Source organism: Pieris brassicae, chromosome 8 (assembly GCF_905147105.1).
Source record: "Pieris brassicae chromosome 8, ilPieBrab1.1, whole genome shotgun sequence".
NCBI lineage: Eukaryota > Metazoa > Arthropoda > Insecta > Lepidoptera > Pieridae > Pieris > Pieris brassicae.
In genome coordinates this window covers 11312378-11336729 of record NC_059672.1, presented here as the reverse complement: position 1 = coordinate 11336729, position 24352 = coordinate 11312378, and the positions used below count along the sequence as shown (strand labels likewise).

General features: G+C 36.5%; 1 protein-coding gene across 2 annotated transcripts in view; it reads right to left on the bottom strand.

Annotated features, from left to right (window-relative positions):
* LOC123713073 (membralin) overlaps positions 1–24352 on the bottom strand; it is a 92631-nt gene that overhangs the window by 24723 nt on the left and 43556 nt on the right. For both annotated transcript variants that reach the window (XM_045666565.1, XM_045666566.1), the window contains exon 9: positions 19225–19357. In XM_045666565.1, coding sequence (XP_045522521.1) covers positions 19225–19357 — 133 coding nt within the window. The remainder of the gene's footprint in view (positions 1–19224; positions 19358–24352) is intronic.

The following is a 24352-nucleotide window of genomic DNA, read 5'->3' as shown; positions in this document are numbered from 1 at the left end:
CTAAGGTTATTTTTTACGGTGATGGAAGACATCGCGAGGAAACCACTATGAATAATAACCCATAAACGACGGCGTGTGTCAGGCACAGAAGTCTACTTGTACAATGTACGTCAAATGACACGAAACAGATACAGGAATCTGAGGCCCGATCTAAAAGGTTGTAGCGCCACTGGTTTATTTGACATTGACATTTGTGTTTTTGCTTGGGTTTTTTTCGGTTAGACAGTAATAAATAAGCAATAAAAAACTGTTAATTATGATACTAAAAGCTATGCCTTCGTTAACATTTAAAGCAAACTGCAAAACTAGAAAAAAGAACGCGAATTTAATGAACCATTTCATAATCGACAGGTGCACGAGTTGCAAGAACAATTACATAGAGCTGATAAACAAGCGTATTTTAACAAGCTATCAAACCGTCATTCCGAGCGATCCCAAGCACAAAGCAGTGAGCGGAGCTTTAACAAGTGTTCTGGGTTGATACATTCAATTGCAGCCGCTGTCAGTATGCCAATTTCGCGGCATTCACAACAAATTACGTATTAAAGCGAGTGGAAGCGCAAACAAAACGGCCGTGTTCGTGACGTGAATTCGTAGATTTGTAGAACCGCTACGTGCGACCCAGCGTAGCGCCTCTACGAGCATGCTGTTGACAATGTGGCACTATTGTCCCTTGAGGAATAATTAATTTTTATTGTAATAAGTTATATAAAAAAACAATATAACTTTATGAAAAGCAAAGACGTAAAAATGAAGAAACATTTTTACTGTGCTAAAATACTTTCAAAGACCACACAACTAGGGCTTCTTAAGAATCGTAGAAAGTTAATTTTGTTTTTATTTCACGGCGAAACTTCGTTAGGGGAATTGTTCAACGACTTAAAAATATAAAAATAATCTTGAGTTGCCGTTACGTTAACAAATAATAAATATTTAGGAATACAAATCACCGATATCAGCTTGGAACGTGTGGTTAAAATTTAAAATTAAGAATAGGCGTTATTTAACAATGCCGATAATTACTGTTTAATTTTAATTAACAAATCCGATTTCAACCTCGGGGAATAAAGAAAATGTATTTCTTTACCCGTAGCATCCAATTAAATTGTGATATAAACATCTTTCTTTTTCCGCTGAAAAAAAATCAAATTCCTTTCTGGAAAATGGGATTAAAATGTTTACTGTTTCTATTTTCAATTCTTTACTTAGCTGTTCTTTACAGAAATTGTTTTTGAATGTTTATTCTACAACCAATTAAGATAATACTCGATAAGTGGTATAAAAAGTGAGGAATTTTAGTAAAACTTGTTAGAAATAATGTTGTTTTAATTCTTTGATCTTTTCTTGATACCATATATTTAATTTCCATTGGTTTAATTTTATGTATAATATTAATTATGTTAGGTACTAATTAAATTTTAGTTATTATCTTATTACGTCGAAACATAATTTAATTTGCAACATATAAATTTTTTGACCTCAGTAATACAACAAAAAAGCTGATCAAAATAACTTAGAGGACTTTGAAGTTTAAAACAATACACTATTTCTAACACTGGATAGAATATAATCAATGTGGTTACTACGAATAATAATTCATCAATTCCTGCTGTTTGAAACGAAATCCAGACACAATTATCAAGATCACGACTAGTCTGAAATAATCCCTTTAATTAGCGAGATTAAATGAGAAAACGATACTTTAGAAATACTATAACAAGAATACAGCATTTATGTAAATTCTATTTAGTTTAAACTAGTGTTGTTATTGGTAACATTATTAGGAGAGCTTATTTACATTTTTAGTATTGATAATTATCATCTCGTATATTGAGTATATAATTATTTCTGTGTTTGAGCTGTTTGAACATTAGAAACTCGAGTAGTTTCAGTCTTAGGCCAATTATGCATTAATTTACGCATAATCAACAATATATCGTTAATCTGATCGCAGAGCAACTGTAGCGACTGTCTTTTTTAATTTAAAAAAGCATTATTTAAATATCGAACATCGACACGCCGACATGTCTAGCCAGCGACAGGCGCGCAGACATCGCAAAGACTCGCAGTGAATGCCTAATTACGGCGTTGAGTAAATAACTTTTCTATTTGCCTCGGGTCGGGTCGCGTTCGGTAAAACATTAATCATGATTGAGCTAAGTGGCTTAATACGGGTGGGATAATGGCGAGCAATGATCGCTAAGGGGGGTGGCGCCATATTGCCGCGCTGCTGGACGTCCGCGGTGCGTCACCGCCCGCAGGTTTCGTCTATCATTCCATGCTATTTATTAATGAGACTTCTGTGTAGAATTACCCTCCATTCATGAGTACACTACCATTTCTACGATCGTAGTAACTCGTAGTACAAAATACTCCTGTTTACGTTCCTCAGTTTACCTAGTACATGATACTTTTAAATCAACATTTCCCTTTTAGTGTATTCAAGAGGGAGGCAGGACGGTATCTAAATGTAAAACACAAACAGAGCCCAAAGCACGCGCCTGCGGCGACCGCGATGTTTTGTTTACATCGAAACTAAACCACCACCACACAAACTAACTAAGAATGCTCTCAACTCTGAACTATCGACAATGAAATAGCTACTACTAAAAGAATTATAACAATGTTTTTTAACACTACAACCATTATTTTATTCAGCGAAATTCTAAAATATATTCAATACAAAGTAAAGCTGTCTAGAGAGAAATGATAAAGAAATATTATGAATGTAATATTGAAATAGTGATTGTTGTGGGGTAGATAGCTGTGATAAGAGTGGGAATTGTCATTCATTAAATTTGTTTATAGCACACCTGTTGTGATCCTTCTTACAATTTTGACATTAATAATTATTATAGTAAATTAGGTTTAAATTTAGTAGGTACTACGCATTCAAAAATTACATATAATTGAACGCAGAGGCGAAGGAACTAGGAACATTAAGTTTTGTCAATTGATGCCAAGTGAATTTTTCCAAAATCAAACTATATAAAAAGTTTATAGAAACATTAAAAGCATGAACTTACACAAGCCGAAAGCTTCACTTTTAATAGCGATGCACAAGTGCAATAGCCGACTAGGCTAACACCCAGGGGGCCTGAGAGAGCTTTTCCTTGTCGCTGTGCATTATAATAAACTGTAACGCATATCGGCTATTGCAAACGACTGTCGATATTTAAACGCAATAGTTAAGACCCCACTTGCAAGCGTCTTGGTGAGGCGAGGTATGGGAATATTGATTATTTTACTAACTAATATGTGACAAAAATAAAAAGTCCAGGCAAAATGTGTTTTTGACTGTTATAACCGCAGCTAAAATACTGAATTACATGAACTTTAACAATTTTGGCGAATATTTCAACAATAATCGTTATATTTCAGTCATTTTACATATAATTACACCTAAAGTAGATTTTGTGTTTATCGCGTAAATACAGAACTTCATTTTATAATATGTATGTGTATAGATGTGAGTAGATATATATTTTTTATGAATACTTTCATATGTATATAATACAGTGTAAGTGAAGTCCTGTTGGTGGACCTCCCAGTGGCGAATAAGGCATCTTTATCATTAGGGTTTTTTTTTATTGGCAAGTAATTGATCTACCAGTGTTCGGGAATTGATCTTTACGTTAATGAAAATTAAAATTAAAGCTGCCATTATATATTTGGCAATGATATTCGAAAAATTATACGTACACAGATTGTATTCGCAAAATTGCACTACATTTCAAAAACGACATTTACATGGATTCATATCAATAACGCCTTCTTGCGGTTTCAATTGCAACCGACTTTTACATCTGAACTTGGAAAAATTTCCCAATTTGCCCCAACAATACATATTCTTCTTCTAGAACATTTTAAAATAACCATAAGTGAAGCAAAACTGTTTGTATATAATAAGGAAAATGCTGCGTAGTGTTTTATGCAGTGCGACTTATTAGATACAGAATTACACCTTATGAAAGTATACATACTGTAAGAGGTGCGGAAGTTCGGCACAAATATAATTGTAACACTAAATTGCAAAGGGACAAGCGCATGAAAAAGAAAACACACAAAAACTATATCTGTACTATACTATTTATGAATAATGGGGCTAATACATGTTTGACAAATTGTAAGATTATATAAGATTCGGCAACGATTCGGCCACATCAGTTCTAGTTTATCCAAATTGTTTCTTTCTTTCGTCATCCAGTATGGCTTTGTCGTTAAATAAATAAATACGAACACCGTGCCTCAAAAGTAACGCGCATACAATTGTTATTACTACAAATATTTCACGCAGATGTAATCGTTCATTAATTTATCATAATAAAACTGGAACTGAGTATATCTCTTAAACAGCTACTGGCCAGCGCTAAAATACTCATACAACTTTATTCGAAAACATTCTATAAACTTTAAATAGTTATTGAATGTTTCCTTATCACTCGCGTGTTACTTTGCAATTAAATGAATGCGATAAAACATTATTCTCTTACTGTTAATCATACGTTTGTTTTTCTACTTCTTTAGTAAATTTATTTAAGCATGTGATACATATGATATAATAAATAGAAAATGACAGCAAGCATTCTCAATTTAAAATCTAACTTAGACAAAAGTGTTCTTAACGTTTAAAATTCGAAATAATGAACGAACATAATAAAATATTAATAAGGGAAAACTACCGTTAAAGTTAAACTTCAATTAAAACTATAGTTAACAATTAATTATAACCCAGTCGTAATCAGTAAACTGGAAGAAAGGTGAACTGATTAATTGGCAGAGAGACGACGCGCTCCATTGGTATCAACATCCTGCTTCGTATATTGTCTGCTACACGCCAATTGCCAATTATATCATACTTATACCTTAGCTAGCCTCGTTTGAGCGGATTACCTCGACTACTATACGGCGTAGTTTAACACATATATTGCAATCAATATAATTACGATTTATAAATAACGAATAACATTAATAAGTTAATCACTAGCATTGTTGAAATTGTGTGTTGGACTAGTGGCTATAACGTGAGACTGTCATCCATGGTGATGTAGGTTCGATTTCTGACTGTGCACTCAAGACTCAAGAATCAAGAGTCGACGACATGTGTCAGGCACAGGTTGATCACCTACTTGCCTATTAGAAATGATAACGGAACAGATACATATCTGAGCCCAGACTTAAAAGGATGTAGTGTCATAATAAAAAATCATAATATTCGGCATAATTATTGATTATGCCGAATTAAGGCAGAAAACATAGTTATTATATTATAGTTATTATCTTTTTTGCACTTTGGCGTTAGAAAAATTAAAATTCTGCGAGGTTTAATTTATGACAAAGGAGACATGAGCAAGCTGTATAAGTAAAAAATATTTATTTAAAAAATAACATATTCAACGCGCATATATTTCTACAATTAATGTAAGGTCGTGGACAACGGCCGTTAAAAGGAATAGAAATATGCTCTGCAGAACAAAAAGTAGGATATTCTGTGCCTCTCTGATACTAAAAAAGAAGAAACACATGTTGAACACGAAAACTACATATTTTCGTTCAAAACACTGAAATTTCTAAGAATGTTCAATGATAATATAATACAGCAAATTATAACCAGTATACGTCACCCATGACAGACACAAGACGAAGGAGGCCTATATCCAACAGTGGACAAACCAAAACTTGACAATGCAAGCATATGATTGTTCCGAAATGTTACATCGTATTTTACCTACAGTTGAAAGTTATTTTTTTAGGATCCATATAAATGAAACTTCAATATTCATAATTAAGTATTGGAAATAAAATCTATTGTTATGTATAACTATATAGGACAATATTTTACTAAGTATAAACTCTCTGGCATTATTTTTCAAATATGATATTAGTAATGAAATACTGTGAACGCGTGGAGCCTTTGTAAGAACTAATGAAAGGCATGTTTTGTTTTCAAAGAACTTTTCAATATGAAAATCAGGAACGGAAAATCCGAGCTCGTGTAGGTCTTAAAGAAATTACGTAGAACAATTTACAAATACCCTTAAAAAAATTCAAGAAACATTTTTAAATATTGAAATATTAATGAATTAAGATCATTTATATTATAAAAAAATATATAAACGACTTCTAATAAAACAAAGATATTATTTAGAGGGCAAACGAGGAGGCTCACCTCAACTCACCTCAATATTTCTAACATTTAAGACAAATATTAATGGCTATGAATAAACATTGACCTATGGTAGGGAATTGTTAAAATGGTTACTATAAAATTATTATTGAAAAAATATCTTCGTTAATATGTAACAAATAATATAGGTTCTGGCAATTGAAGATAATTATATACTTGTAAACAATAATGATATTAAACATTTCATAAAATTATTCCACACTTCAGACTACTTGAAAATTAATAACACAAGGGAATTGTTTTCTGTGTAAATACTTAAACAAAACATTTATTATACTTTCATCAATAAAATAAAACATAGAGGATCTTAGGGGATGAACATGAAAACATAAAACAATTTGCCTTCTAAGTATTTAATACCACGTGTATAGGGATTGTGTACGCCACACATTATGGGAGGGTAATTTTATTTACGGCATATTACTTTTAATGAACAAGTTAAATAAAAATTTTAATTTAGTAGAAAACATCTTGAAAACGTATATGTATATTATGCGATACTAAGCATTTTAAATGTGGTCACATAAATTTTGTAAGAAAAGAATGAACGCTTTTTTTTAAATAGGAACTGACAAAAATTTATTTATGGTCCGTAAAGCGAAGTGGCAGTCACCATAAAGAAGACGGTCAAACACAGGCCGCAAACATTGGCGTGGTGGGCGCGCCCAGCTCAAACAATTGCCACTCGACCGATCACCTTAAGGCTTTGACCCCAACGAGGTTTACATAGCGTCTAGAGGCTAGCTGTCTTACAATTTTACCATCAAGTGTCCATCGATCGGCATCAGTAAATGTATTATGCAATTAAAACCCGGTGACGTTCAAGTAAGGTGAAATGGAGATTATGTGTTTTATAACTTGCGTACGCTTCGTCGAGTCGGGCTATGAGCAAGCGAATTATTTCACCAGTTATTATGATTAATTAGACAGTGAGCATACTGTAACAAATACGGAAGTAGTCGTGACTAAAATCGGTCATAAAGACGTAAGAAATAATATTAGTAACATATCTTTCTTTTAGAACTCTGCTGTGACCCAACGTGAGCTTTGGATTCAAAACAAGTGTCTGGTTTTAAGTTTAACGGTGATAGCGTTGCACCAGCTATTGATTCAATAAACTAGGTTCACTGTGAGGTACAATTTACACACAACACATTTACAATTATATGTCCAATCAAACTGACAATTTCATCTCTACCAATAAAAGCTCTAAAGCACTTAAATATACGGCGAAAGGGTACGTCGAATCGACGTAGCGTCTCATGTTTGTTCATTTGTTTATCATTACGCGCCCCACAAGACGTCGCGAATCGAGACAGCTGAGAGCACGCTAACATGTCATTTTCATAATCGACTTCTAATAAAACAAAACACAATCGACTGCTATATTTAGTTTTCAAGCTTTTAAGAAAAAATATGGAAAGAAATAATTTCAAACGTCAAGTAATGTTTTAAATTCTATTCGTTGTGTATTTATAGATTATTTATTTTATATTTTTAAGTTCATTTGTTTCGTTAAATAGACAGTCTTATAAACAAGGTTGTTGTAAATAATTCAGCCAATTAGAAATGGATTTAATTTGTAAAAATAAAACAAAAACATTTCTCGCTAAAGGAATAATTAGCTAATAATCCATCGGATGTTCGAGGCAAAAGGATTTTAAATGGATTTGAAGAAAAGGGGTAAGAAATAAGAATTTTACCTGCCCTCGTTTAAAAGCTCCTGGGAGTTCTTAAATGTAAATAAAGCTTTATTTATAAACATCAATACAGTGATTATAGTTAAAAGTATAAACCATACTAAAAGAAACGACATCATAAATTATGATGTTGCTATTATAAATGTTCATATTTCGAAGTTGTCCACTGAACTTGCAAAGTCAATTTTAATCAAGTTGTTAGCGGCTTGTCTTGATCCATAATCAACAGTATGGAGTGTCGTACATAATGAGATTTTAATTGAGGGCGTAGTCGCACTGATCCGTCGGCTACGCTTAACTTCATTACGACCGATTACGTTACCTAATGTAATTGCTCTGTTCAACAATTTCGTACAAAACTATTACTTCTTAGGGATTAACTCTTGGTTTCAAAATACATTTAACGAAGAAACGTTGTTACAAATTTTAAAAACTACGTTCAGTGTAATGCTAAATACATATACGTGTTGACGTATCAAAAGAACTCTAATTAAAATTTCCGACAAAAAAACAATACTTAGGCATTTGGCAACTGAAATGTTTAAATCTAAACGACGGATGTTCACCACCAAGATACTCGACATTAAACCTCCAGCCATCCGTGTAATACAATCTTTTAAAAGTTTCATTTCTTGTGTTTACGCACACGTCATAGCTCGCTAGAGACTTAACCTAAGATGTCTGTTGCCGTTGTTTACAAAAACTAATATGACACCTTTCTTGCCTTTTAATAGCTTGCACCGATGTTCATCCAAGTTCAATTGTTTCGCACAAATTAATAAAGACTAAAGCATAATCGGTGTAACGTCACGTCGGCGCCTACCCTCGGCGCCTAGCTTACTCATTTGCATCTCGACGACAGACTGGAGGGCTCGCCTGTCACCACAGCGAATGCTCATTTGTGACATTTTGAATTCGTTCATAACATACGTGCCTTACGATGCGTAAACAGATGTATAGTAGTCATTAAGAAAACACTTTTTAAACGGATTGAAGCTATGTATTATTATTATAAACTTATAATTATTTCCATAATTTTAAATTTAAATTTTTCCGACGTTTCGCGTGCGTGGTCACGGTGACTGAAGACAAAAGGTGTTGAATGTCAAAAGTATCACAGCTGTAAATACAGATAACACAACATTCTCGAAGTTAATAATAAGTTTATAACAATAATACATAGCTTCAATCCGTTTAAAAAGTGTTTTCTTAATGTGTAAAAGCTATGTTAACAAAAGACAATAGTGAATGTATAGTAGTCACGTACTATGAATGTGATTACCATTAAAGCAACGAGAGCTTGGCTCGGCAAGTATTATTATATATTATTCAATAAAAAGGGATTAAGTAAAAAAATTGAATACTCCAAAACCCCTTTTCTTTTCCTTCTTTCGTCTATTCGAGGTGTTATAGTTTATATCAAAATTAGTATATGACCGATATATATATCCAAATCGGTACGAAGACCCATATCAACTTGTTGAGTATATTATTTGTTATATACGTGAATAAAGTCGCTTATAATCCATAATTGGGTTGCCATTTCGCATATAGGCCACAGATCCTGACTTCAAGAAGAACAAAAGTAATTGTAGCAGATTTTTTTTCGTATGTGTCACTGATTACGTACTTTCAAAGAAACATAATACTAATGGTAGTATGTCTTGGGCTCATAACGCCAAACATTTATTACTAAAATTTAATAAGCGTAAAGGAAAAAATATACCCACGGAAAACATAAAAAATACTATATATTTTCAAAGTAAATGAAACTAATCGACACATGACAGCGGTTCAGCTGAATCGCAAACATGCTGTCACTTGGCGATGAGTGGAAAGATTGTATCTTAAAGACAGTAAGGGGTGTACGATTGTCGGTCAAGCGTAATTAACGCTTGCCAACAGCCGTCCATATTCGCGACACGCCTCAAAGGTTATGACAAGTGTAAAGGTGGTGCAGGTGGCGGTTTGTAAATAGTTAGATATCTAATTTTCATTGTGTTATATAAGTTTTAACAGAATATCAGTGTAAATAATAAAGTTGTTTTTGTCTTATCATAGTTAGGTGACATAACGCGCTAGCAAATATTGTTTTTTTCTAAGAGTAGTATAATTTTAGCAAGATGTGAAAGTGCATCGTATCGAGTAAATAGAGGAGAAAAATGGAATACTGTATATTTTTAAATAATATGTTATTTAACATTTTACTAACAACTATCATGACGGTACATTTTTTTCTAAAACGTACAAAAGCACAATAATAATTTACTACTAAAGCAATTACAAAACTATAAGTAATATTAAAGATACTTCACTCACGATAGAATGACCTATCCTTTTTAATAAAAACAAAATTAACAAAAAAATTACATAGACATAACATTAATTACTAACAAAACACACACACAGAAACACATAAAATAACAATAATCAAAATTTTAAATTAATTTAAAAAAATGAGAGGTAACAATTTTTTTAAAGAAAAAGGTTTAATTGTGTAATGCGTGTGTGCTGTGGTTGTAATTGTCCCTGGCTCAGCATTATTCTGAGGAGCAGAGTTGTTCCACAGCGAACTTAACAATATTTATTAAACGACACAGTTTTTATATCCATATTGAATGGGAGTCAGTTTATAATAAATTGACCTCGACCGAGTGAATAAACCTATAATCGAAGGCGAGGCGCGAAGGCCCCTCGGCATAAATCAGTCTCCCCTCACTATGACGCCCGGTGGAGCCTTCAATTTGGCACATCCTTAAAATGACATACGAGAACTCTCCTAACAACCGTCTCGCGCTTTCTAAATTATACTCGTGTCTAATACGGGCTAATTAGGTGTTGACTTTAGATATTACTGAATGTTAGATTTAAAATGCAATGATAATAGATCATATTTTCACGGTGACTATAGACTATAAGCATATATACGCAATATAATAATATCCGTAATTCATATTTTCTTCGTATGGTACCATCTCCTTTCGAAGGTTAGTGATAATCATGACCGCTTTACAAGAATTTTGTACTTTCACCAGTCTCAGATTCTTCAACTAAGAGTTAGAGAGAAGTTTGAATTTTAAGGTGTAAATATTAAAATCTGCATTCTGGCCAGCACGGTTGTATTTCATGTGGGGTCTGTCCAAAATATTTTAAGCATACATCTATTAAGCTAGAACTCGAACGGTATTCGTTTTTAGACATAGTCTCTGTCAACGTCCAAGACTTGACGCCATTGAGGAGCACATACAAGGCGTATTTCACAATGCGCACTGTAAGCTATAAACTTAGGCCCCTGTCATAGAGTAAAAAATATATTCAATTAAAGTTCGCTTCACAATATCTCAAAGATCTACTTCATGACCCGCAAAAATTTTTTGTAAGCCTTTGGTGATGTAACTTTAAGCAAAATAAATTTGCAATCTTGTACCGTCCGCGCTTTTTCGTCACCATCTGGAAAGGCTTTATGTTTAGCCAAATTACACTAGCAAACATTCATCACTTATCAGTATCGGGTTATCGATTGAGTGTTTGGAAATGCGTGTCTCGGTGAAAGCAATCACCGTCGCTGTAGACAAACTGTCGGGGCGGGCCTTAATTGGCGGTCGCTGAGATTTATGCGGGACGCCTCTCGTCATTCTGACGACGATTTTGTGGGACCACAGGACTAGAGGGAGGCCTCTCTAGAATTACACACGAGAACATCTTCATATACTATCTATAGGAATCGTTCATTGTGAAATACAATTGAATGGAAAACTCACTGATCGGTAAATGTATCATAAATAATATGAACTTTGACTTTTTGTTAAGGATTCGTTTGGGAGAAATATGTTTAGTTGGTCAAAGAAGAAATATCACTTACATATAGGTACTTTATGTTCCTCCCATACAAAACGCCAATTTCACATGTAAGGACCTAATATAACTAAAGCAAAATCATATAATTAAATAGTGAAGGATAAATGAATACACACTTCTATATATCTGCGCGTTGCATAAAAATATGTATTCATTATTATGTCAGAAAAGTGTTTCCATACTAATTTAATTGTAGACGCGAAGAAGCGTACAAAGTGTACTCATAATACATTATTACGAAGAGAAGAATGACAAAGTTAAATTGACAAAGAACTTACTTCTAATATTGCCGTATCCTGTAACAATACAGGCGACCTGAATTGAATTTTTACTCCACTGGCTAGTGCTTTTCTAGACTAATAAAATTATTTCATAAATAAATTTAATTAAAGACCTTTTCTATACGTTTATACTTAACATATTGTAAATGTTTACATACATTTTTTTAAATAGAAATCGGGGCAAACGGACAGGTTTCACCATCACCCGAAGCTAGTAATACCGCCGCCCATGGACACTTAATGTCAAGGATGCGAAACAAAAGAAAAACGAATTACATAAATAATGATTCGTTATAAAACCACAGAAACAAACTTATTAATTACAAGTTGGTCGACCACAGAGTCAAGCATAGAACAATTAACCGTCAGCCAACAGTGCTCCTATTAAAGGCATCAATGCATTGCAGTTTAAATCTTCTTTTAAGAATACAACATCCTAGAGGTCTCTAGACAACATAGGGTTGTTTTTACGGAGCGCGGGGGGGGGCTAAACTAACTCCCCTTCAGGGGTGAAGCGGTGCCGTTTTCAATTTGCTTTATTTGCGCTTGTTTTAATAGCTCTCTCCTTATTGCTTTCGCGGACGACCAGCCAAATTACTTCGTGCCCGGACGCCTTTTGATTAAAGAGGCACACGGTACAAGGCGTAAAAACAAAGTCCTCCAACTATTTGTACTAAGTTTCGTGATCCTTGGGGAATATTACGAATCGGACACTTGCGAACGTGAGCCTCTCAATTATAGATTATACAGTTATCACAGTTATAAAATTTGAGTACCAAATGTTTAGACGTATGCCCATACAATATTATGATTTGTAAGTTAACTTATGCTTATTGAAATGCGGTTGTGGTTGAAGTACCCGTTTTAGTGGGTAAACTACATCGATCCCTGACATCAGACTTTCAACGAAGAGAGTTAAGTCCCATTTATATAATTTGGTTATAAAAAATATAAGAACCGTGTGACGGCGAAGGCGAGGGTTATTTGCGATACCATAGACCAGAACCAGTCTGATGCACAGATCCTCATTATTAAAGGCTTTGCGCCTACTGAATGCTGCCTCCGACACTATTGACGTATTTATATATTCACAGCAGCGATATTGTATGTTTAATACTTCATTATATTTTCTTTTCATTTTTCTCGACGTTATCGTAAGGATAATATATGTATGTATGTATGTAATAAATAATACATTATTACAAAATATTATGGCAATAAAGTTTTTTTCTTTAGACATTGTCGCTTAAGTATAAAAAAATATTTTATTTACTTTAGTATAGGGATAATTTGGATTGAAGCTTAATGTAATATTAAGTAGTCTCATCATTCAGACCATGATTCCTGGCTGTATAAGGATTTCTAAAGAAAAACACCACGCCTTTATGTTTAAAAATTCACTTTCATTAAAACATTTTTCAATACAATGAAATTATACCTGCCTTTACCCTCGAAATAATATAATAACTTAGGTAAGTTTAAAAGGGAACATTATCGGAGTATAATGTTTCTTACTGCTAACAATGAATGGGTATAAAAGTTAATAATTTTGGCCAATCTTAATCTGAGCATTTTGTGAAATAAACCTATATATTATTACTTATAAATAAATAATAAATAAACACAGTATAATTCGGCTTAATCGTGTAGGTGCACAATAAACACTTGTTCGTACGGTGAAGAAAACCATAGTTTTAACATGAGTTAAGTTATTGACGGTTGTTAGAGAAATGTTCAAATAAATGAAACTCTTTGTTTGATCCAAGTGTAAACTGCCTTTAATCATTTAAAACATGAGCTTACATAAAATTAGGGTTACTGAGGGTGCAATACTGGATTAACAAAAATCTAACTTGACTTATGTATGGGTTTTTAAAACTAAGTTGTAAGATTACTAACATATGATAATATATATATATGTGTGTGTATGTGTATATAGGTGTTTTTTTTTTTTTTTTTTTTTATAAAATAGGGGGCAAACGGGCAGGAGGCTCACCTGATGTTAAGTGATACCGCCGCCCATGGACACTCTCAATGCCAGAGGGCTCGCGAGTGCGTTGCCGGCCTTTTAAGAATTTGTACGCTCTTTTCTTGAAGGACCCTAAGTCGAATTGGTTCGGAAATACTTCAGTGGGCAGCTGGTTCCACATAGCGGTGGTGCGCGGCAAAAATTGCCTTGAGAAACGCTCAGTCGTGGAACGTCGGACGTCGAGGTGATACGGGTGGAATTTTGTATTTTGCCTCGACGTCCGATGCTGAAACTCAGCTGCAGGTATTAATCCGAACAACTCCTCTGAACACTCTCCATGGTAAATGCGGTAGAAGATGCAGAGTGACCCCACATCTCTACGCAACGCCAAAGGATCGAGCCGCTCGGAGAGGGATTGGTCATCGACGATTCGAACCGCTCTTCGTTGGATACGGTCAAGTGGAAGGAGCTGGTACTGGGGAGCCCCCGCCCAGAGGTGAGAACAGTATTCCATGTGGGGCCGTATTTGCGCTTTATAGAGTTGCAGGCGGTGGCCCGGAGTGAAGTACCGTCTCGCCTTGCTGAGCACACCAAGCTTTTTGGAGGCTAATTTAGCCTTTCCCTCCAAATGACCGCGAAACTGAACGTCGTTCGATATGTCAACGCCAAGTATTCCGATGCTGGCTGTGGCTTCAAGAAGAGTGTTTTCGAAAAGAGGAGTAGCGACAAAGGGTATTTTTTTCGCGGAAAACGCGCAAACTTGTGTCTTCTTGGGGTTAAATTGGACTAGGTTTAGTCTACCCCAGTCCGAGACTCCACGTAAAAGAGTTTCGACTTCAGACACAAGTTTGTTCCGGTACTCATCGACAACTGCCCGAGAAATACCTGCCCGGCCAGTGTAAAGAGTATCCCCAGTGCTGTCGTCCGCATAGCAATGAATGTTGCTAAGTTGCAACATGTCATTGATATGCAGAAGAAACAGGGTCGGGGACAGAACACAGCCTTGTGGGACCCCAGCATTCACGGGTTTAAGGTCGGAACATGCTCCGTCGACGACGACCTTGATGCTCCGATCGGCTAGAAAGCTGGAGATCCAGTCGCATAATTTCTCAGGAAGCCCGTAGGCTGGTAGCTTCGAGAGCAGTGCTTTGTGCCACACCCGATCGAAGGCTTTCGCTATGTCCAAACTAACCGCTAGTGCCTCCCCCTTGGACTCAATTGCCTCTGCCCATCTATGAGTAAGGTATACTAGAAGGTCGCCAGCTGAACGACCACGACGAAAGCCGTACTGATAATCGCTAATCAGCTGGTGGCCCTCTAGATAACTCAAGAGCTGGCCATTAATAATGGATTCCATTATTTTGGAGAACAAGGAGGTTATTGCGATTGGGCGATAGTTGGATGGATCAGTGCGATCGCCTTTTTTAGGGATCGGATGTATCGAAGCGGTCTTCCAGCACTTCGGGACAGTGCCGAGCGAGTACAGGTACCGGAAAAGGCGCGTCAGGACCGGAGCCAACTCAGGAGCACATGTACGCAGCACAATTGGAGGGATACCATCCGGCCCGCTCGACTTATGAATGTCCAAGGAAGATAGTGCTCTCCGAACAGCACGTTGCTGGAATGTGATTTCCGGCATTGAGTTATCACACCGCGAAATCGCCGGTGGTGATCTCCCCCGGTCATCCAAAGTCGAGTTGGACGCAAAGAGACAGCCCAAGAGGTCGGCCTTCTCCTTCGCAGTGTGGGCGAGCGAGTCATCCTCTCTGTGCAGCGGTGGTATCGATGGCTGACAAAAATTCCCTTGTACAGCTTTGGCGAGAGACCAGAAGGCTCGAGTCCCAGAAGGGAGTTGGGCCAATCTCTCGCCAAATCTGGCGATGTGCTCTGACTTTGCCTTAGCGATTTCCCGTTTGAAGGACCTGGAGGCTGAGTTATATGCTTTTTTATGTTCGCTGGTATTGGCATCACGAGATATCGCCGCCTCCGCCCATGCATTAAAGCATTCTCGCTTTCGACGCGATGCCGCCTTGCAAGAACGCTTAAACCAGGGCTGTGACCTGCTACCGATCGGCACCGCAGAGAATGGAATAAAAAGTTCCATGCCCTGCAGAACCACTTCGGCGACAGAGGCAGCGACGGAATCTGGAGCTTCCGACGAAAAGCACATAGGCCCCCAAGGGTAGGACGCAAAGAAAGACCGCATCCCATCCCAATCTGCTGACCGATAGTGCCAAATACGACGACAACCCGAAAAACGGGGCCGAGGAGGGCGCGTAGTAGGCACAGTACTCCGGACCACACAATGATCCGATGAACCCAATGGCGGGTCAACAGAGACTTGATAGGTCTCCGGATGTGAGGTCAGCAGAAGGTCCAACAAAGAGGGTTTATGACCATCCACATCTGGTATTCGCGTAATCGCAGGGACCATTTGTGACAGGTCGTAAGCTAAAGCAAAGTCGTGAAAGGATCTTCCCGCGTGATCGGTGGTTTCCGAACCGAGCCAATCGGCATGGTGAGCGTTAAAATCGCCAAGTATCACGATTTCAGCGGTAGGAACCCCTTCGAGCAGGGAATCTGTAGCCATTTGGATGTGCTCAATGAGTCGCTCAGTTTCGGTATTTCCGCTATGGGACCTATACAGGCATGCGTAGAATCGCGGATGGTCATCGCAGTCTACGCGCAGCCAGAGGCTAGATAGGTCCCTTCCTTCAAGCGACCCGAGGCGACGAGAACAGATATCCTCTCTGACGTACACGCAAACTCCCGCCCGCGGCACAAATGAATGTTCCAATTTGTACCCCGGGTAGGAGAGGTAGGAAGTATCAGCCGGGAAGGATATCTGAGTCTCAGTAAGGAAGAATAAGGCCGGCTTCGCAGTTTCGAGGTGAAAGTGAACCGCGTTAAGATTAGAGTTGAGCCCCCTAACATTGGTAAAGTCCACTGAGAGCGTGGAAGGGGATGCCTTCGGTAAATTCTTCCGTTTGCCCCGAGATCGAAACTTATAGTTTTTTGAGCAGTTTTTGCCCACCCCAGAATACGAAGGGCAGCCTGTGCATCCACCACCGAATACTGATTGTTCCGATGATGGACGCTCAGAGGGGGATTCTCCACAGCGGAAACGTGTGGTACCCCCCTGGGGTAATCTCTGTTTAAACTGCATCTTCATATTCTGGGGGAGGGGGGAATTGATGGGCTCCGGGAGTCTCACTCACCGCACGAAACGCGAGTACAATAAGATGAACCTATTGCATCACTTCACGCCGGTTTTCTGTGAGACAGTGGTACTGCCCCGGTCGTGCCTGCCCGATTGGCTGAAGCCCGAAAGCAACAGCATGGCACTCCCACTACAAAAACTGATAGTGTGTGTAACTTAACTAATGTTAGGTTACATACCTTGTGCATGATTTATCTTTTTAATGTTTCCAAGTACAGCCAGAAGAAAAGCTATTAAGTGCTTTAAGTCAGATTAATCTGTATAATAGACAAAGGAAACACGATACTATAAGTCAATTAAAGTGCACAAATGTCAAAGCTTTGTGAACAATGCACAATGCCAGTATGACTTTAATTCCAATGAGGCATAATACAACAAAACGAAATTCATGCATATCCAGCTAAACAGCGATTCCGTATGAGTGAAAGGATTTTATTGCAGGTATAACACAATGTTTTGTGATATGACAATTGCAATTTAATAACAGTTGATTGATGATTGTATTTATAGTTTTTTTTTACTTGTGGCTATGTCGTTATGAGGAGGCTAAATTGATGAGGAGGTTCCCGGTTCAATTTCTGTTTAACCAATTAAAATTAGCCTTAAAATTGTGTGACGCAAACGCATACTGCATAACAGTGTTGGCCTAGTGGCTTCACCGTTCGACTCTCATCCCTGAGGTCGTAGGTTCGAGCCCCAGCTCTGGACCAATGGATTTTCTTTCTATGTGCGCATTTAACTTGAACGATGCAGGAAAACATTGTGAGGAAACCGGCTTGCCGTAGACCCAAGAAGTCGACGGCGTGCGTCAGGCACCGAAGGCTGATCACCTATTTGCCTATTCGATTAAGAAATGATCATGATACAGATTCAGAAATTTGAGGCCGAGACCTAAAAAGGTCTTAGCGCCATTGATTTATTTATTGTTTTTAAACGCATATTGCACTTAATGATATAATTTTTAATTTGCTATATTACGGACAACATTTCTTTAACGTAATTAGATATTCAGTGTATGCAAAAATAAACTATTGAACTGGTCCTTTAAACTTGTATCTAATCAATATAATATATATAATGAGTATAATCAATATATGTACAATAAATATAATATAGTTTCCAAATGTGGTTACGTGCTTAAGACTGATAAAGAACTGAGTCTAAATTTTTCATAAATGATATGATTTCCAATGTTGCATATCTGAACAAACGATGCAACTTAATTCTGTGAACTGGTAGCGACATTAATAATGCCATACCAATACACTAATTAATAACGATCTACACGTGAGGAACTCTCAATAAATTAACAGTAAAAGTCAATATCAATCCCCTTAAAAAACCTATTTCGGTCGTTTAATAAATATTAACATCGACATCTGGAAATATACACTGACGTCAAGATTAAGCTATTTAAAAATATAAGAATAATTATAAAATTGAACAATTTTAAAACTCTTTAACGCAAAAATACATAAACAATAATTATCACCGGTCTAAAAAAATTATTAGTCTAATTGCAATCCTCTAAAGTCCGTCTCTTTCTTTCATGAGTATTGTGTGAAATGGATACTTTAAAACAGTGTTTCAGTTTTTATGAATAAGGAGGTTAATTTTATATTGAAGCCGCCCCTAGATTACTACTGTGATACAATTTATTATTCATAGAAACATTGGTCGCACTGTTGTCTAGATTTAGTGAGTACTAAGAAAGATTTATGTGTCCCTTTTTAACGCAGCATATACAATATTTAAAAGAAAGAGATGGTTTTTACCTATAGAGTCAAATAATTTGATTTGTAAAGTTAGGTGAGTTCTTTGTAATTTTAGTAACTTAAAGCCAATTTTTTAAATTCTCAGACAGAAACCTAAATTATGACCCGTTCTCATGTTAACAAAGTCACACGGAATACAAATAGCAAGTATTCACTATTATTAACTAATAGCGCTTCTAGTGTCATGAGTTCTACACACAATGTAGATGTTAATAGATTATTTAATTTACTTACCGAAGCCAGTGTCGTTTGGCGATGGCTGTATGACAGCATATGGCGTCATACTGGTCTGCTATCCACACGATAATGATGATATAGAATGCAGTTGTTGTATCGTTGAAGAACTCGGACATTATTGCTTCCATTCCTGTAGACAAATGAATAAATATGATTAAGACAACTGTTTCAGTTTAACATTAATTAACAATTGAGTTAAATATCCTCTTTCTTTAGGGAACTTCCTCTCCAGATGGTGTTCAAATTCCGCAAGTTGTAAAATAAATTTGACTTTTAACCAAGCACGAAGTATAAGTATGAGCTACGAGAAAACTGCTCCATGTGCCCTACGGCGTAGCTCTTCTACGATACGATTGCTTTCGAGTTGCGTCACCGCTGACACCGCTCTCTATACCACTCACAAAGACAGAGGTGTCATCGTGGACAGACTCCAGTCGCTCCAGTCGCCGCAACTACGTCGATAGGCGAATAGTTCCAGAAATAGGGCTTCCAAATAAATCCCGAGAAAAGCGTCGCAGTTCTCTTTGCCCTATACGGACAAGCCATCCCTTGGCAAAATTCCGTCGAGATACATGTCGCTTAGACACAAGGTGACACTGTACAAGGCCTGCATCCGACCGTGCATGACATTCGCTAGGATAGTCTTTGGGCATTATGCCCCGCCCATATCCACCGGCTACAGGTGCTTCAGTCGCGATTCATGAGAATTTCGACCGTCGATCTTCACCACGACCTGGAACTCGCTACTATATCCCAATGGATGCAGTTGCCACTTTGAGACGGCTCGTCGGCTAGCCTCGGGAAAAACGCCAATTCAGGCCGAGCTACGCTTGCCAAAACAGTCCTAACTGAGCTGTAAAGGTCCTTAAAGCCAACAGCGATTCCATTAAAAAAATATCGAGTTGCGTCGGTATTTTAAATGTTAGCTAGTAAAATATATAAACAATAAATACACCGATCTAATAATATCAAAATAAATCTTGTGAATTAAAATTGTTATACGCAATCCATTGACTGGATGTTACTAATATTAACTTCCTTATAAATTTAACCATTTAGTACTAAAACTACCTACATATTAATGTTCAGTCATGTATCGCCTCATAATAAATGATGGTTCTCGTATGAAACCGTTACTAGATACCAGCATCAGAGTCGTTAATAAAGCATTGACGTAGGTATAATAGACTGCATTCGAGTAACAAGATATTAACTGACCTACATTCTGTATATTGAATGCATTTGCACTAATTATTCAAGTTTTAAAAGGCAATACATACAGTCAGTAAGTCGTTTGAACTGAAACGAATACACCAATGACGTTTTACCTCTTACATAAAAAAAAACACATAAAATAATTTATTATATTTAAGTATAGAACCTGACTTTTGTAGGCATCTTTCTGCATTTATTTACTTTTTTCTTTCTTAAACGGCACTTAATACGTGCGTATACGTTTTAACACATTATTAACATTCGCTTTCAATTTTTTGATTTTGATTTGACATATGTTAAATACAGTATTGATAAACGTACGTCGCTACTACAAAAATAGTTCTTAGCCAATGGTAACAAAAGACTTTTAGATAAAGAATGACTTGGGTACAAATAAAATATTGCTGGATATACATTTGACACAGGGTAAAGGTTTACATTTAAAAAAAATAACAAGTAACACTCGCTTAATAAGACGTGCAATAGTTCGCTGCACCGCAATAAATCGCGGGTCACATGTGAGTACCCGCACTGGTGTCGAGTGTCGCTAATTAGCTGGCGGCAATTACGTTGTAACGACCGAAATCTGAGCTACCACCTACCCTCCATGCAAGCGAATTAGGTCTTCGCGAGACTTGGAAAATCTGTCATTTCTTGTCTTCACATTAATAAGAAAATCTTGAATTTAATAACATCTTTTGTAGCTATGATAAATCTGCTACATAAAAGAACTATTGTAGAGTGTGAATAAGTGCATGTTTCGATATATAACTAGTGTGGCTATAAATACTGTTACATAAAAACTTTGGTTTTTTCAACTTTTCAATTATTTTGAATTTGCTCTAAACGACACGGTGATATTGAGTCTCTTAAAAAATCATTGGAGCAAGTAGTGGCAAATTTTTCCTTGGAAACAGTGAAACATAAATTCGAATATGTAGGTATACATTTTAATAATAATACATTACTACATTTGAATAAATGCATTTTCATTTGTAACAGAATATATGGCTGAACTTGGTATATATGAATCAAAATAATTTGTACGATAAAGTTCTTGCTTTTAATCGCAATGTGAATGTTGATTTTAGTTTCAGCAACTTGTTATTAGACACCAAAGCATAGTTCAAAACACAATTTAAATAAAAACTAGCCGAACATATTCATCGTGGTTGATCCGCAAACTCTCAGACAATCCGAATGTGTCAGGGGCATAACTCAATATAACCGGCAACTGGCCGGCGCCGGAGACTTATTTGCATTTTGATGAGGGCCGACACTGATACAATAAACACGTTAGAACACGATCCGAAGCCGACATCCGACCCGACGACGTTTAACCGGATCGCTCATAACTATGTTCGCCCAATTAATTCGCACTACGCACGCCATTCACACGCCATGAATACAAAGTAGATTTTAGAATTTCGAATGTGAATCAATAGATTCTAAGCTTCACCGACACGACGCTAATGTCAATGAGCCAGCAAAGCTTAGAAAACAATTGGCTTAATTAGGCTATGGGGAATTTGAATTTTACCTTATGAACATCTGTTATTTCAACGTTTCAACCATGCGCTATCATTTGTGAACAAAAGTTTACATATACATAAAACAATATACTCTACAAAGTGTTAAATTTTATGACGTAGTAAACGGTACGTTTTCGATTTTATTTGTGGTGTAATTTTTTACGTCAATCTAAATGGAGCTAATGTTAATCGCGTAAATTACAGTTCCAATATCATAGTGACTAGCTACAATTTTATTTCATTATTTCTTAACTTTGTGATGCAGAAGTGCGCTTAAAATAGGTACGAAACTTGCTACTTATATATCAAACACTGTGTTTATTAAAGTTTTCAATCATTTTGCATCGCCCATGATGTTTCGCGCGTGCCGTTCACCCATCCGGGGCGATCTTAGTCTTGGGACGGAATTAAAATTAATAGCGGGACGGCGGCACGTCGACCGGCCCCGGCCAGCGCGAGCCGGGTGTAATTTGTTTACTCGTCTCAGTGCGGATTATGTCGCAAGCAACTCTGAATTGTTAACAGCCCTGACTTTCAAACAGTACCTATTCCTACTACTACTTTTGGGCAGTCAATTTCTATGTAGAGACGTTGTAAGTTGTCAATTAGATATAGTATATATTGTTTAATATACAGTTATGGATCTTAAAAAAAAATAATGGCGCTACACCCTTTTTAGGTCTGGGCCTCAGATTTATGTATCTGTTTCATGATCATTTCATTGAATAGGCAAGCAGATGATCAGCCTTTTGTGCCTAACGTACGTTTCCTCACAATGTTTTCCTTCACCTTTGGAGCTAATGTTAAATGCGCACATAGAAAGAAAATCCATTGGTACAATCCAAAGGAATCTACAACCTCAGGGATGAGAGTCGCACGCTGAAGCCACTAGGCCAACACTACTTCTATGCATCTTAAAAATCCTTAATATTTCCTAACCGTAAATGAGTTCGTCCTAAAAACGGCACAGAAGACTACCTATAAAAATCCAGAAGGCTGTACCCTCTTGCCTATAAAAAAACATAAAATAGATACATAAATCTGAGGACAAGACCAAATTGTTTTTATAGGGTTAAATAAGGTTATGGTAATGATTACGTACATTCTACGCGCTACAATAATGATATCATTCGTAAACCATCCAATTTCAAAGACACTTAATTATGCTTTTGTGATAAGGTTTCTACGAGAAATATACAGAAAAACTGTAGTAAGTTGAAGACTAAGCAAGGTGAAGGAGAAACGCACAAATTGTTACTTCTTACATCCCGAGGTTTAATCAAGGGGGACACCCGCCGGGTCCGGCGCTTCCTTCAACTTGGCGCAAATTGAGAATAATGGATCCAACACTATTTTAAGGATTTCAGTGGAAAAATTCCGAGATTATTGTACCGGTTTTGTTTAAAACGAATAATTTATCTTAGGAAGAAAGATTTTATTTTATATATTCTTACTCAACTTGGTTCCGACGTTTAGAAATATTACAGAAAAATCGCGTGTTTTTATTTACATCGCTTGTGTATCACGAGTAGGTAATAATTTTACCTGAATACACACAGGCTCATTATTAATAGAGACTCAACTACGTATATATATCACATTTAGCAATCCTATTACGGTCAGCAGCAAACGTGAGTTCAGAGCGAGTTCTCAAAACACTTATATCTATTAAACGGAAATGATTTCGCGCAGCATCCTTACTACAATTTACAAATCTTAGCTCCTGATTTCTGACTGAATAAAATATCTATATTTTTTTCAGTAAGTAGTTCTTTTATGTTAAGAATTTTAATAATTTAATGTAGTACATATAGAAAAAGGCGTAAAACAGGCCTAATATTGAGTATTAATGACCCACCCCGTGACGTATCATTTCGGCTAAGCCATGCACTGGGATCCGTCTTTACGAGCTCGTTAGTGCCGGTAATCACGTTGCAGGAGACGGATTACGCCTGTGCATTATTAGTGTTTTTATTGATTCACTCGGCTTCCGTCGTAAACTGAGATTATTATTCCGTTTCATCCCGTCAACAATTTAGCGTAGATTTACATTGTTACTTCTAAATGTACAAGCCTCAAATAGCTATACACGTGTTTGCCAAATAGATAGTAAATAATTTAGATTTTGTGTTTTACTCATACTTGTGCATTTGCTTTTGTATGTATAACATACATAGTTATTATTAATACCATGTGTCTTCAACTGTGATAAAAAATTCTTCTATAAATAAATAAACGTGACAAACATTGAAGAAATCACAAAGAAATAACGAAATTGTATAATAAATAAGTACATAATTTAAAGATAACTCCGTGTGCCATTTTATTATAACTTTTTAAAGAATGCTAACTTCATCAATTCAAGCTACACGCTGAAT